The following is a 13,370-nucleotide window of genomic DNA, read 5'->3' as shown; positions in this document are numbered from 1 at the left end:
ACTTCAATAGACCCAGAATTTCACACAGATTGCCAAGCTGCTCCTTAAACTGAGAGTTTAGATCCCTTCCTGGGGGTAAACAGCAGTAGTGGTGCTGTAGGGGTGAATTATTAGTACTTGCAAAGCTCCTTTGAAATTCTGAGACACGCAGGGCTAAAGAAATGCAAAATATTGTTTATAAATCTTTCTTCAGATAACAGATGATTATTATTTATGTCACACACCACCTAGAGAACCCGGCAGTGACTGAGGTCCCAGAGTGCCGGGTGCTGTACATATAGAGAACGAGATACCTGCCTGCCCTGAAAGCATTTACAACTTTAAAAGGGAGAGGGAAGTAATGGAAACAGAATGGAAGGTCACATAGCAAAGCTCAGTGGCAGTGCCAGGAACAAAATCCAGATTTGTTGATGCTTAATATAGGGCTCTGACCACTAGATCACATTGCCTTCTCATCTCTATGAATTGAAATATGGAGATGGGGCAAACTACACTCCTGAGGGCAAGGAAACCAAATGTTACAAACCTTGATCCCCTTTCCGCCACTTTGGCACAACAGGGCAGGCAGGTAAAATGGCCAGACCGTAAACAAGAATCAGGCTCTTCCTATTTAGGGTGAATCTCTCTAATGCAGCACCCCCAGGACCCTACGGGAGGCCAATATTGTCTAGCACCATCACCAACACTTCCACAGCTTATGAGGCACTGAGAAGACATTGAGGGGTAAATTAGAGCTAAATAACTGCACAGAACACAGAGAGCCAGGACTGGTGGCTGTCAACAAACTTTATGAGACTGCAGGAAACTTGGCCACACCCAGTGGACATCCAGCAACTAAAATCATGCCGGACCAAAGAGTGCCAGACTACAGAGGTTCAACCTATACTAAACTATTTTAAAAAGTCATTATAACGTCCAAGGGGCCTGGACTTTTAGCTCATGGCACATGCATTGTTTATAACCTAGATTACCGATGCTCCCTGTCACCTCTTACAAATCATTCTCCCTTGATGCCTTTTCCCTTCTTCCCGGCCCTTGTTCCGTTGTAACTGGAAATGTTTGGAGTGATATACTGATTCTTTGGTGGAGAAGGCTGGCTCTCTTTGTGTGGCAGCATTGCTGGGGATAGATTGGGTTATTACTTATAACTAGGTTAGCCCAGCAATGTTTCCAATCAAGTGGATTTACTCCTCTCCATTGAAGCTGCTTATTTCTCTGCTGGCGGGGAAAATAGGGCTATTTACAGGCATTTATGGCAGCTGTAAAGGCCTTTGCAAGCAGAAGTATGACTTACGGAGCTGTAGTTCTAGCAGGTCACTGAACCCGTCTCATCCATCTTGTTTCACGACCTCTTGCTCCTGTTCTCAGCACTCCTTTGCAAGCCACCATTTCAGCGGGATGCATACTGGGATTGCTTTCTACCGGAGGCTGACAAGAACTCTACAAGCCCAGCTAACCTTTAAACACTTGCTTCTGGCTGCCAGACATAATGAATGGGCCAAGAAACACAGGGCAGCCAATTTAGGCCCAAAGGAGGCTTTTACTGTGAAAATAACCTGCCTGATTTGCCAGAGCCTGCACCTTGCGCCCTCATGTAAGCCAATGCAAATCAGAGCCAATTCAGACACACTTTGCACTGATTTTGACCAGGTGTAAAGAGGGACATGGGATAACAGGGAAGAGCTGAAGAAATACTTCATCCATAGCCGTTCATTTTTGTTTCATTCCAATAAAGCAAGATTTGATTTTATTTATTACATCCATTTATTTATTAAAATATTCCTCCGCATATAAACATCTGAATTTAAACATTAGCACCACACATGTGAACACAGCAATGGAAATACAATAATATAATAATAACAAATGTAACAATAGCACTGATTAGGATATCAGAGAAAGGGTTCTATTGCGTACAAGAGAACTGTTGATAGATTCATTGAAAACATATCTCTCATATGACATAATTGGCATCACAGAGACTTGATGAGATAATACACATGATTGGAATATTGGTACTGAAGGGTACAGCTTGTTCAGGAAGGATTGGCAGGAAAAAAAAGGAGGTGGTGTTGTCTTGGACATTAAAAATGTATATATTTCGATTGAGGTTGAAATGGACATGGGAGACAAACTTGTTGAGAGAGGCTAAAAGGGGTAAAAAAAAAACCAAAGGTAATGTCATGGCAGGGTCTATTACAGACCACCTACCCAGAAAGAGGAGGTGGATTGGACTTTTTTTAAACAACTAAAAAATCATCCAAAGCACAGGAGTTGGTGATGGGGACTTCAATTACCCAGACATTTGGGGGAAAATAACACAGCAGGGCACAGATTATCCAACAAGTTCTGGGTATGTATTGCAGACAAAGTTTTTTATTTCAGAAGATGAAGAAAAGCTATTAGGGGGAAGCAGTTCTAGATTTGATTTTAACAAATAGGGAGGAACTGGTTGAGAATTTGAAAGTGGAAGGCAGCTTTGGTGAAAGTGATCATGAAATGATAGCATTCATGATTCTAAGGAATGGTAGAAGGGAGAACAACAAAACAGACAATGGATTTCAAGAAGGTAAAATTTAATAAACTCAGGGATCTGGTAGGTAGGTCTTGTGGGAAGCAAGACGAGTGTGAAGAAAAACAATTGAAGACACTTAGCAGTTTTTCAAAGGGACATTATTAATGGTGCAAGAACTAACACACTATTCCACTGCATAGAAAAGATAGGAAGAACAGCAAGAGATCACCCTTGTTCAACCAGCAGATCTTGAATGATCTAAAAATCAAAAAGGAGTCCTATAAAAAGTGGAAACTAGGTCAAAGTACAAGTATGTAGAGGCAAAATTAGAAAGGCAAAGGCACAAAATGAGCTCAAACTAGCTAGAGGGGAACAAAAAACATTCTACAAATATATTAGAAACAAGAGGAAGACCAAGGGCAGGGTAGGTCCATTGCTCAGTGAAGGTGGAAAAACAATAACAGAAAATGTAGAAATGGCAGAGGTGCTGAACAACTTTTTTGTGTCAGTTTTCACCAAGAAGTTTGGTGATGATTGGATTCTTACAACAGTGAATGCTGGAGAAAAGGAGTTAGATTCAGAAGTTAAAATAGGAACAGAGCAAGTTAAAATTACTTAGAAAAGTTAGATGCCTTCAAGTCACCAGGGCCTGATGAAACGTATCCTAGAATACTCCAGGAGCTCATTGAAGAGGTATCTGATCCGTCTTTGTATCTCTGAAAAGTCATGGAAGATGGGAGAGATCCCAGAAGACTGGAAAAGGGCAAATACAATGCCCATCTATAAAAAGGGAAATAAGGACAACACAGTGAACTACAGACCAGTCAGCGTAACTTTAGTACCAGGAATCATAATGGAGCAAATAATTAAGGAATCCATCTGCAAATATCTGGAAGATAATAAGGTGATAGGCAACAGCCAGCCTGGATTTGTCAAGAGCAAATCATGTCAAACCAATCTGGGTATGTCTTCACTACCCCGCTAGTTCAAACTAGCGGGGTAATGTAGGCATACCGCAATTGCAAATGAAGCCCGGGATTTGAATTTCCCGGGCTTCATTTGCATAAGCGGGGCGCCGCCATTTTTAAATCCCCACTCGTTCGAACCCCGTGCCGCGCGGCTACACGTGGCACAAACTAGGTAGTTCGAACTAGGCTTCCTAGTTCAAACTACCGTTACTCCTCGTGGAATGAACTAGCGGGGTAGTGTAGACATACCCCCTGATAGTTTTCTTTGATAGAATAACAAGCCTTGTGGATAAGGGGGAAGTGGTAGATGAGATATACCTAGACTTTAGTAAAGTATTTGCTACAGCCTCGCATAACCTACTTATCAATACTCTAGAGAAATACAATGTAGATGGGGCTATAAGGTGAGTACATAACTGTTTGGATAATTTCACAGGCCATGTCTACACTAGGAGATTATTTCAAATTTACTAAATTGAATTTCTGGGCACCCGGTATCACAAATTTGAAGTTCTGTGTCCTCACTATAGGGAAGAATCGAATGTAGTCCAAGGCAGGCTCCATTAATGTGGATGCACTACCTCAGACTCAGAGCCCCAGAAAGCACTCCAGAGAGCTGCAGGAGGCCTCCCAGAGGCCAATTCTAATTAGTTCTAATTAGTGGCACCGGAGCATCCACACTAATGTTTTGGACTTACAAGTTTGGGAATAGCATTATTCCTCGTGAAAAGCAGGACTAGAGGGTTTGAATTCCGTGGCCCCCTATTCTGGACTAACAGGCTTGTAGTGTGGATGACAAATTTGATCTTGGGGGTGTTATTTTGGACTAAGGTCCTAGTGTAGACCAGGACTCAGGTAATAGATATCAACAAATTCTGAGTCATGGGTAAGGTTTTGTAGGGGACAGTTTTGGAACTGGTTCTGTTCAGTATCTTCATCGATGATTTAGATAATTGCATAGAGAGTGCACTTATAAAGTTTGTGGATGTTACCAAGCTAGGAGGGGTTGCAAGTGCTTTGGAGGATAAGGTCACAATTCAAAATGATCTGGACAAACTGGAGAAATGGTCTGAGGTAAATAGGATGAAATTCAGTAAGGACAAATGCACATTACTCCACTTAGAGAAGAACAATCAGTTTCATGCATACAGAATGGGAAGGAACTATCTAGGAAGGAGTACTGCAGAAAAGGGTCTAAGGTTCACAGTGGACCACACTGCTGTGGGGGGGGGAAGCAAATATTCTGGGATGCATTAACAGGTGTGTTGTAAGCAAGACACGAGAAGTAATTCTTCCACTCTACTTTGCATTGATTAGGCCTCAGTTGGAGTATTATGTCCAGTTCCGGGCACCATATTTCTGGAAAGATGTGGAAAAACTGGAGAAAGTCCTGAGAAGAGCAAAAAAATAATTAAAGGTCTAGAAAACATGACCTGTGAGAGAAGACTGAAAAAATTGGGTTTGTTTAGTCTGGAAAAGAGAAGACTAAGAGACATTATGGCTTTCAAGAAGCTAAAAGGATGTTAAAAGAGGAGGGAGAAAAATTGTTCTCCTTAACCTCTGATAATAGGACAAGACGCAATGGGCTTAAATTGCAGTAAGGGAGGTTTAGGTTGGACATTAGGAAAAACTTCCTACCTGTCCGGGTGGTTAAGCACTTGCTTAGGGAGGTTATGGAATCATTGGAGATATTTAAGAGCAGGTTAGACAGACACCTGTGAGGGTGATCTAGATGGTGCTTGGTCCTGCCATCAGGGGCAGGGGTCTGGACTTGATGACCTCTCCAACTCCCTTCCATTTCTAGAGTTCTATGATTCTATCTGAGCATCACTGAGGTGCTGGTATTGTAGAGTGGTACCGGCAATTATACTATAGTATAGGTCTGCGACATACATGACAAAGCCCCGAAAAGCCACAACTATCTAATTTTTAGGAAGATAGCAATTTTGACCCAGGCCCACCTACATGTGTGGAGTGGGGGACAAAGAGGGCAATTGCCCATGGCCCTGGCCTCTGCAGGGGTAGCGGCAGCTGGGAACCGCACCAGGCTGAAATCGTCCAGGTGGGCCACAGGCATGGGTGCATGGGCAGTGGATGGAGCCCCTATGAATGATGCTGCACCCAACCCCACTCCTTCCACCCGCACCCTCCCTCTGTGGCCATAGTCACAAGATCTCCTCTTCCCCAGCCGGAGCCACACGCCCACCCCCATCTAGAGAATGTGAAGCATCCCTCCCTGCCCTAGCCAGAGAAGTCCCAGGTCAGCTGTAGGCTCCTCCACACAAAGAAGCCCTGAGCCCCTCCCCCGCAAGTCAGAGAAGTCCTGAAGCAGCTCTAGGCCTCCCTGCGTGGAGAAGCCCTGAGCACTACAAGCGGAGTCCTTGGCCAGCCATGGGGCCCCCTCCCTGGCCAGAGGAGCCCCAGGCCAGCCACTGCTGCACATCCCTTCCCTTCCACAGACCCAACCTGCTCGGGGGGAAAGTTTCCCTTCAAAGATGCTTTTGATATGCCCTATTCCAGTGCCAAGGCATCTGAACAGCAAGTATCACTGGGTTGGGTCTGGGGCAGGGAGGGGAGGGGTTTCCCTGGACAGGTGTGGGATAGGGCTGCAACCAGCCAGGAGGTCTTCTGATGAAGTGAGGGTCACTTGGGTTTTCTCTGGGGAGGGTCTGGCCAAGTGAGGGGAGTAAGGGGTCCATTGATTGTGCTGTCCTAGAGCCCAGAATTGCTGTTGATGGGCCTGTCTTGCTGGGTCTATTAAGTTTAGACCCACACACATTACTGAGGCACACAAGTACCTAAAGGCTGTCTTAAACAGCTCTACAACTCACTCCTGTAGACAGCAAGACACGCGGGCTTGGTTCTGTTTAACACTTCACAATGAGCAGCAGCTGAGTGGCACCCAAAAGCTAGCATAAATACTTATTTTTCATTGTTCTCCGCAAAGCTTTTATTCCACCATGCAAGTGCATTACTACTAGATCCTAGTTCTCCATTTCTGCAGGTAAAAGCAATCTGATGCAGATTATACTATGCAGGAGATACCAAAAGCCTTACAAAAGAAGGGCTGTCACCCAGAAGAACATCTACCCAGCCTCTGAGTGTTTTGGTCTCAGACGACTGAACGAACAAGCAGTGCTGCTCGGGGTGATCAACAGCACATAAAGTTGAGGATGGAGGAAATTTGGTCCACCACCAACAAAAATAGGTGACAGCCTTCCTGAGACAGCCTTACTGAGGTAACATGGCACAGCTGCCCTGAGTAAGACAGCACTTGTGAGGTAATGTGGCACAGCCCTGTGAGGTAATGTGGCACAGCTGCCCTTCAATGCCTGTGAGGCAACATGGGACAGATGCCTTGAGTGAGAGAGCCTCTGTGAGGTAATGCAGCACAGCTGCCCTCAGAAAGAGAGCCACTTTAAGGTAACATGGCATAGCCCTGTCAGGTAACATGGCACAGCCACCCTGGCTGACAGAGTGCCTATGAGGTAATGTGGCACAGCTGCCCTCAGCAAGAGGTAACTCTGAGGTAACATGGCATAGCCCTGTCAGGTAACATGGCACGGCCACCCTGGCTGACAGAGTGCCTGTGAGGTAATGTGGCACAGCTGCCCTCAGCAAGAGGTAACTCTGAGGTAACATGGCATAGCCCTGTCAGGTAACATGGCACGGCCACCCTGGCTGACAGAGTGCCTGTGAGGTAATGTGGCACAGCTGCCCTGAGTGAGATCCTGTGAACAAGCTAAGATGGCACAGGCACTGTGCTGTACTAAACAGTGCCTGTACGAGAAATTGCTGTATTCCCAGAGCCATCAATGCAATGTCACTGATTAGAAGGCAGGGTAGGAAATTAAACGAAGCAGATGAATTAAAGCCAAACTCTGCAGTCTGCATCTGTTCCTCCATTCCCTTTGGGTGCAACATTGATATGGCTTTAAAACGTAAATTTAGTGCTGAGGAAAGCTGCCAGGATGATGGACCTGGAGACTGGCCCTCAGTGTTTCCCTAACATGGGTAAAGCCCAGGCACGCAGCTGCAGTTCCAGCTTCCTAACAGCACAGCTCAGCCTGCCCTGGAACTGGGTGGGGCTGTCCTGCCTCGGCTTGTTCTCTCCCACACAGGGTTAGGGAGGGGGTTACCCAAGGCCGATGCTGCAGCTCAGAGCTGGAGGGCGTTGGACGCAGCAGCAGGATTCCCAATAACTCAATTGGTGATGTCGCAGCAACTGTCCAACCCCTGGTGACAAACACAATCCAGCACAAACATCCGTGGTGTACAGCGCAATCCGCCCAACACCTACAGCCCATGACGATACCGGCATGGAATGCAGATTGGAGCGTGCACACCCTCCAGCTCCTATCCTTTGCCTTGTTCACACCTGTAATTTACAAAGAACAAGGTGAAGATCTATTTCAAAGCCATTTACATAATAAGTATTTTTATGACATTAAGACATAATAACAATTTAACAAGCTAGTCTGAAGAGCCCAAACGGTTTCATAATGTATACAGAGGCACCATCCCCCGAATGAGAGCCATCTTGCCACCCAGGCAGAAAGGGGGAACTTAAACATACCTCTACATATTAATGAGGTCCTCCCTTATTAACTACCCCTGTATTTATAAACCCTTGGAGCCTAAAATATACAGATTATAAATAGTTGGATTGGCTGATTCTGTGAGCAGTTTCATGGTATGATCTCAAAATTTAGCAATGGTTGGGAGGGACAGGAGAGACTAGAAGCCAGAAGATGCAAAGAGGGAGGGAATGAATTAGTAGTAGGAGTGTCCTCCTGCCAGCTTTCCAGTCATCCAGCCAGTAGACGGCAATACAGTCTCTGTCCTCTAGCTTTTAAAAAACTCTCAAAGAGAAATGGCAACATGATAAGAACAAACGAACAAAAGAACGAAAGAAAGATCCTGTGCCTTAGCCAGCTATTTCCAAACACAGGTTACATGTGTTGCACCACAGGAAGGGGGAGGTTAATAGGCGTATCTCTCAGGCTACATCTACGCTGAAGGCTTCTTGCGCAAGAACGCATCCACACTGCCATGTGTTTTTGTGCAAGAGCACATCCACATTGCCACGGATGCTCTTGTGCAAGAAAGCTCTGCCATTCATGGACTGGCCATCAGAGCACCTGTGTTTTTTCTGATAGGGGTTTCTTGCACAAGAAACCCCTGGGCTGTGCCTAGACTGGCAAGTTTTTCCACAAAAAAAACTTGCCAGCTGTCTACACTGGCCGCTTGAATTTCCAGAAAAGCACTGATGATCTCCTGTAAAATCATCAGTGCTTTTCCAGAAATACTATGCTGCTCCCGTTCAGGCAAAAGTCTTTTTCTGAAAGACTTTTGCGCGAAAGGGCCAGTGTAGACAGCATAGTATTGTTTTCCGCAAAAAAGCCCTGATCGCGAAAATGGCAATCGGGGCTTTTTTGTGGAAAACCGCTTCTAGATTGGCCACAGACGCTTTTCTGCAAAAAGTGCTTTTGCAGAAAAGCGTCCGTGCCAATCTAGACATGCTTTTCCAAAAATGCTTTTAACGGAAAACTTTTCCGTTAAAAGCATTTTCGGAAATTCATGCCAGTCTAGACGTAGCTCTGGTGTCACGCCTTTTTTGCCCAAGAGCTCGTAGAAAGAGGAATAACTCTTGTGCAAAAAGCCCTGTCTTCTGACGATCTACTGTACTTTTTCTTGTGCAAAAACACGCTTGTGCAAAAACTCTGCAGTGTAGAGGTAGCCTAAGAAGCTTCACTGTTTTTCTTCCCATTCCATACTGTACCTTTCAGTGTTTCTGGATGGGTTTCACCCCGCCAGTGATCCAATCCATCTTTTGAAGGATGGCACCACACTGGTTCCTCCTGCTCTGAAGAAAGGCTGCAACTGCGTTTAAAACAAACTATTGTCAAACAGATCATAGATGTCATTCAAAGCCTAGCTCAGAAAACCATTAATACAGGCAGCTCCCTGCACCACCAGAGTTAATTCACTCCTTGCAGATATCCCCCGAGCTGCAAAAAGGCTTCCTGAGCCTGGTAATGCTGCCAGCTGTAGGCTCTGGGAATCTGAGCAGATCCCATAGCTAATTCAAGGCAGGTCCGTTTGGCTCCTACAGAGCAGAAGACTGTGGTTTAAAAGCCTGGGGAAGCAAAAATGCATCCTTTGCAATTCCAAACTTCAAAGCAACGGTAACATGAAACTAGGAGTCGATTTCTGAGTCAGGAAGGTCTCAGCCCTTTCCCCAATGAAAGTCTCTGTAGTATTATTTATGGTTGGACTTCTTGTGTGCTAGGCACTTTCCAGACATTGAAGATGGGGTTGGCACTGCTCCAAGAAGCTTACGATCTATGGCAGGGGTGTGGAAAATCAGCCAGAGGCCGCACACAAGTGAGAAGCAAAAAACCAAAACCAAAACCAAACCCTCACTGACGTGGCCCCTGCCTGAGAAGGAGAGACATGCCCCACATTCCCCTCACACACCAGGGCTTAGAGGGGCCCAGCCTAGTAGATTTTGTGTGCTCCAGCTCCGCTGGGGGTGGCAAGAGGGCTGGAGCACCAGTGCTGGGGAGGGGGCATGAGACTCAGGGGTCAGATCCAGGCAAGCCAGGGGCTGCATCCAGCCCCTGAGCCTGAGGTTCCCCACCCCTGGTCTACGGACAGTCACACATGTAGAGAGGCCACATGATGGAGTGGACAATGGTGAGACCAGCATTCTGTTCCTTGCTCTGTTGGACACATCTCTTACCCTTAACAGATGAGACAGTCAAAGAGTGGGAAGGGACTAGGCCGGAGCCGGGGAACATTTTTTGGGTAGCAGCTGCTGATCCACAGAAAAATCAGTCGGGGGCCATGCACAGGTGAGAAACAAAAACACAAAAACCAACCCTCACGGTCGTGGCCCCCAACTGAGAAGGAGAAAGACAGTCCCCATACTTCCAGGGTCTAGGGGGGTCCAGGCTAGTAGATTTTGTGTGCTCCAGCTCTGCGGTGGGCTGGTGAGGGGGCTGGATTGGCAGTGCAGGCTCCCCAGTGCTGGGGGAGGAGCCCTGAGCCTCAAGGGCCGGATCCAGGCAAGCCGAGGCCGGATGTGGCACCCGGACCTGAGGTTCCCCACTCCTGGATGAAACAGAGAAACAAGGTCTCACTACAGTACACAGCTATAGCAGTACAGGTACAGTGTTGCTCCTGTAGCGTACCACTTTCTACAGCAATGGAATGAGTTTTCCATTATTATAGGTAATTAACTCTCTGAGAGGCTGCAGCTAGCTCAGTGGAAGAATTCTTCCATCGACATAGCTGTGTCTTCGGTGGGGGCAGGTCAATCTAACCACATCACACTGGGCATGATATTTGTATGGACCTGAATAAAATAGCTAGGTCAACCTAAAGTTTAGGTGTAGACCATGCCTGAGTCTGGAAGCTGTTCAGTTCTGGGCAGTACGCCTGGCCAGTGCCTAGGAGGGCTGCTCAGGAAATGCTTTTTGCTCTGACAAAAAGAAATTCTGCCCCAAACAAACCGGGTATTTCTTTTTGTCTGGCCTTTGAGTCTTCACATTTTTGTTGATTTGGGGTCATCAAAAAAATAGAAAAAAAATCATTTGAGGTTGACAATAATAATTGGAAATTGACATTTCCTGCAAAAAAAATCCTCTTTTAGTTTTAGGAGTGGTTATGAATGAAAAGCTCTAGTGCCTGGCATCATAAGGCCTGGATCTGAGCTGGGCAGGGGGCAATGTAACACAGAGGAAAGTAGGTTTATGGGGGAAGAGAAACCAGAGTAGATTATACACAAAATATTCTCTCTTTATATGCGTTTATACCCACCTCACAAAAGCCATCTGCCCACCCTAGCTATGTGATTAGTCTCAGCATAGGTCAGGCAGAACTAATTCCCCGCCTCCCCCCCTCCCCCCCCCGAAGCCATCCCACTAGGTTGGACTTGAAACATGTTGGTAGGGCAACATGTGGGAAGTTTCCCTTTCAGAGCCCAGACTGGCACTGTCCTTTGGATAGATCAAGTCCATCAGGCTCCAGGGCTGTCAATCATTCACCTATCATCTACAGGTTGAACCTCTGTAGTCTGGCACCCTCGGGACCTGACCGGTGCCAAACCAGAGAATTTGCCAAACCACAGGAGGTCGATATTGTCTAGCAGCAATACCGACACTGCCACTGCTTGCTGGGCTCTTAGAAGACATTTCGGGGTAAATGAGAGCACAGAACACGGAGAGCCAGGGCTGTAAACAAACTGTATGGGACCGTGGAGAATTACAGAAAGGCAGAATTGTCATGAGCAGCAACTCACCAAGAGCTGGTCCTCAGGGCCAAGTCTCTTCCACCTGCTTCCCTTCCGCCTTCCTTACTTCCCCCATCTCTTCTTGCCTTGCCTCTGTTGCATGGCGTTATCTGAATAAGAAACAGGATGTTCCCAGCATGGCTCAATCAACAGCACGTTCCACAAAAATCAAGATGGTGGAGCCAGCCCAGCTAGCATGGGGAGAATTCAGAGGTAAGCCTCATTCTTTCACTGCTGATGGCAGGCTACTTGACTCTCTCTGCACTTGGCCTTCTCTCAACTGCCTTCCCCCGCTTCCCGTGGTGATGCCTCAAAGGGGCATGACCCCACTTCTGTCATCTCAGACTTGGTCCCCATTACCTTCCCCCTCACGACTAAGAAATTAATAGGCAGCAGGTTTAAAACAAACAAAAGGAAGATTTCTTCATTCAGCACACAGTCAACCTGTGAAACTCCTTGCCAGAGGATGTGGCGAAGACTAGGACTTTAACAGGGTTCAAAAAAGAGCTAAATAAATTCATGGAGGTTAGGTCCATCAATGGCTATTAGCCAGGATGGGTAGGAATGGTGTCCCTGGCCTCTGTTTGTCTGGAAATGGGTGACAAGAGAGGGATCACATGAGGATTCCCTGTTCTGTTCACTCCCTCTGGGGCATCTGGCATTGGCCACTGTCGGCCGACAGGATGCTGGGCTAGAGGGACCATTGGTCTGATGCAGTGTGGCTGTTCTTATGCCCAGCTGTGCGAGGGAGTGGTTCAGGGCAGTGAGAGAGGAGACCCCACACAGTCCTGAGGAGGGTGAGACTCACCCTGTGCAGAGAGCAGGACAAGATCTAGACACCAGAGAAGTCAACTCCACCCTAGTTTGAGAACTTCAGTGGAGCAGGGACCTAGGACTAGCCCACTGCACCGGAATTCCACCCACAGGCTGGTACTGCAACCTCGAGCCTGTCCTGGTTGTGGTGGAGAGGGGGAGGAAGGTGTGTGCATGCATGTGTGAGCAGTGGAGGAGGGGTGAATAGGATGGGTGATGAATATCCGTATCTGTGGCTCCACAGTCCCTGCCCTGCTACACCCTCAAATCACCCTCCATGCTGAGAGTCAGACAGCCCTGCACTGAGGCCCTGAGAGGCTACAGCTCTATCAAACTAGCAATCTGTGTCCATCCTGCTGTTCAGGTCCCTCTGCCCCCACAGGCCTTATCTTGCCACTGATTCATGGGCAAAACACTAGGTGACATCCCTGAGTGCCTGGCACTGCAGGGCCAGGACCCTGTGGGTTGCGTCTGCTGCAGTACTCTGAACCTCCAGTCAGATCTAGGAAAACTGCATGGACACGTGGAGTGCACAAAACGCAAGGGCCTTCCGAACCAGAGGCTGTTCCCATCTGGCAAAGCAAGATAGACGGATAGAAGAAAAAGCTCTAAAAGCAGATCTGTAGTTTGGCTCCAATATTATTGTTCTTGCTGTTGTTAGTGTGTGGAGGGTGGCAAAGCCAGTTTGAGAGAGGTAGCCGGGCGAGTCTATTTCAGCAAAAACAAGGAGGAGCCCTGTGGCACCTTAAAGACATTTATTAGGGAATGAGCTTTTGTG

At 46.9% G+C, this 13,370-nt stretch overlaps 1 protein-coding gene across 1 annotated transcript; it reads right to left on the bottom strand.

The window, feature by feature from the left end:
* Window positions 1–1,743: 1,743 nt before the first annotated feature.
* On the bottom strand, window positions 1,744–11,895 carry LOC102458225 (uncharacterized). The gene is given in 4 exon segments (XM_089774968.1): window positions 1,744–6,810; window positions 6,813–7,861; window positions 9,266–9,366; window positions 11,789–11,895. Coding segments are annotated over 2 exon segments (771 nt in total). The 5' UTR covers window positions 7,408–7,861; window positions 9,266–9,366; window positions 11,789–11,895; the 3' UTR covers window positions 1,744–6,634.
* Between the last annotated feature and the right edge of the window lie 1,475 nt (window positions 11,896–13,370).

The sequence above is a fragment of the Pelodiscus sinensis genome, chromosome 32 (genome assembly GCF_052426305.1).
Source record: "Pelodiscus sinensis isolate ZL-2025 chromosome 32, ASM5242630v1, whole genome shotgun sequence".
NCBI lineage: Eukaryota > Metazoa > Chordata > Testudines > Trionychidae > Pelodiscus > Pelodiscus sinensis.
The sequence above is the reverse complement of the archived record's forward strand: the minus strand, read 5'-3'. Positions and strand labels throughout refer to the sequence as shown.